This window comes from Ixodes scapularis, unplaced genomic scaffold (genome assembly GCF_016920785.2).
Source record: "Ixodes scapularis isolate PalLabHiFi unplaced genomic scaffold, ASM1692078v2 PGA_scaffold0__279_contigs__length_252992795, whole genome shotgun sequence".
In the NCBI taxonomy this organism is placed as follows: domain Eukaryota; kingdom Metazoa; phylum Arthropoda; class Arachnida; order Ixodida; family Ixodidae; genus Ixodes; species Ixodes scapularis.
In genome coordinates, this window is record NW_024609835.1 from 111,566,771 (window position 1) to 111,568,335 (window position 1,565).

At 54.5% G+C, this 1,565-nt stretch overlaps 1 protein-coding gene across 1 annotated transcript; it reads right to left on the reverse strand.

The window, feature by feature from the left end:
• Window positions 1-741: 741 nt before the first annotated feature.
• LOC120838099 lies at window positions 742-1,307 on the reverse strand. Its single transcript, XM_040207854.2, has one exon. The coding sequence runs from the start codon at window positions 1,276-1,278 to the stop codon at window positions 814-816; it is 465 nt and encodes a 154-aa protein (XP_040063788.1). The 5' UTR covers window positions 1,279-1,307; the 3' UTR covers window positions 742-813.
• Window positions 1,308-1,565: the final 258 nt, after the last annotated feature.

Sequence of the window (1,565 nt, forward strand, 5' to 3'; positions counted from 1 at the left end):
ACTTCCGAGCAGGACAGTCTGAGCGTGCGTTGTGGGCCTGACTGCAGTAGCTGCAAGAACATGGGTCGTTATCGCCAAGTGAAGACACAGCTGATCTTACCGTTTCGTTATCTTGCGTTGGTGCGTCAGACCACGACGAGACTTGGTGGCGTCAAAGTTGACGGTGACCTAGAAACTCTCGACTCCTGCGAGCAGTTTTTTTTTCTTTTTCGGCGTTTTCGACCTGCCTCGCCTGCGTCCACGCGTCCTTGAGGCTGAGCTTGGCATTCCAGCAGAGCTGGCCGGACAGACATCCGTCACAAAGACCAACAACGAACCAGTAGCGAACCACGCGTTCTTTGACTTCGGGGGACGTGTAGTTGCACCACTTGATAAGCTTGCAGAGCTCGGCGTAGTAACTGTCGACGCTCTCTCCCGGCTGCTTAACCTGCGTGTGGAACCCCGAGGACTATTACACCTCGTTGACGAGGTACACGAAGCGTTCCGAGAAGCGCTTGACTACCGTGTTGTAGTTGTTCAGGGAGGCGGTGTTCAAGCTGAACATGGCGAGATGGACCCGAGCCTCGGGGCCCATGCAGTAGAGAAGTGCCCGCACCTGAATGTCCGGTGGTGCTTGGCGAAGTCTGGAGGCATAAGCGTACTCCTCGAGTTGCGTAAACCGGGTAGGCCAAGAACCGGTGTTGTCGAAGTCGAAACCAGCAGGCTGACGTAGGGAGCCGCCCACCCATGCTGGCACAGTGTTTGCAACCCGATTACCAAAAGTGTCCAAACTTGGCACTAGCGCCGCCCACAAAAGACGCTACAATTTTATGATCAACACTCAGACTTTCCGATATTTAAAAAAAAGTCTGTCAGGCGTGGCACCACAACGTTCACCCACAGTGCCTCGTCAAAGGGCACCCGTGTGACCCAGCAGTCCTTCGCCGAGTCGACAACAAGGTCACACCACTCCAGTCCTGTGAGCGCAAGTTGTCCTGTCACCTGGTAGTAGTGCTTGTGCTTTTTGTCGACACTCTTGGCCGCATGGATAAACTCCACGAACCCTCTGATCATCACCTCATCGAAGGTCGTCAGGTTCGCATCTATCACCCGTGACACGGTTTTCACTTCGACTAGTCCGTACTCCTGTATATCTTCGTCCCAAACCAGCCCGCCTGGTGACGCCCCCAGCATGGGAACGCCAGGATTGATGCAAAGGCCAACACCGAAGACTTGGACCTTTTGCTTTGCCTTGTAGCGCTTCAGAGCAGCCGCCTCATTTTGAAGTCCCGCCCTCATGTGACGTGTTGTGCCATGTCCGCCCGAGAAAATCGTTCTGAGAAACCTTTCGTTCCCTGGTGCTTGTCGTTTGACTACGTCTCCGAACTGCGATGCCGTGATCCTTTTCTCACGTTCCGTGTGCCACAGCATACTACTGCTCTGGCTGCGTGTCTCTTCCTCCAGGTGCTCAGCTTGTGCAAGAGTCAATGTGCATGGATCGCTTGGTGGCATCTGGTGATTCCAGCACTCTTTTACGGGCAAGTTGATCCTTGCTGCAGAGGCCCCATCATCCGTGTTCGAGTGCT

Excerpts from the sequence above, each read along its gene's own strand:
- LOC120838099 (XM_040207854.2), bottom strand. The coding sequence starts at position 1,278 with ATGAGGGCGGGACTTCAAAATGAGGCGGCTGCTCTGAAGCGCTACAAG.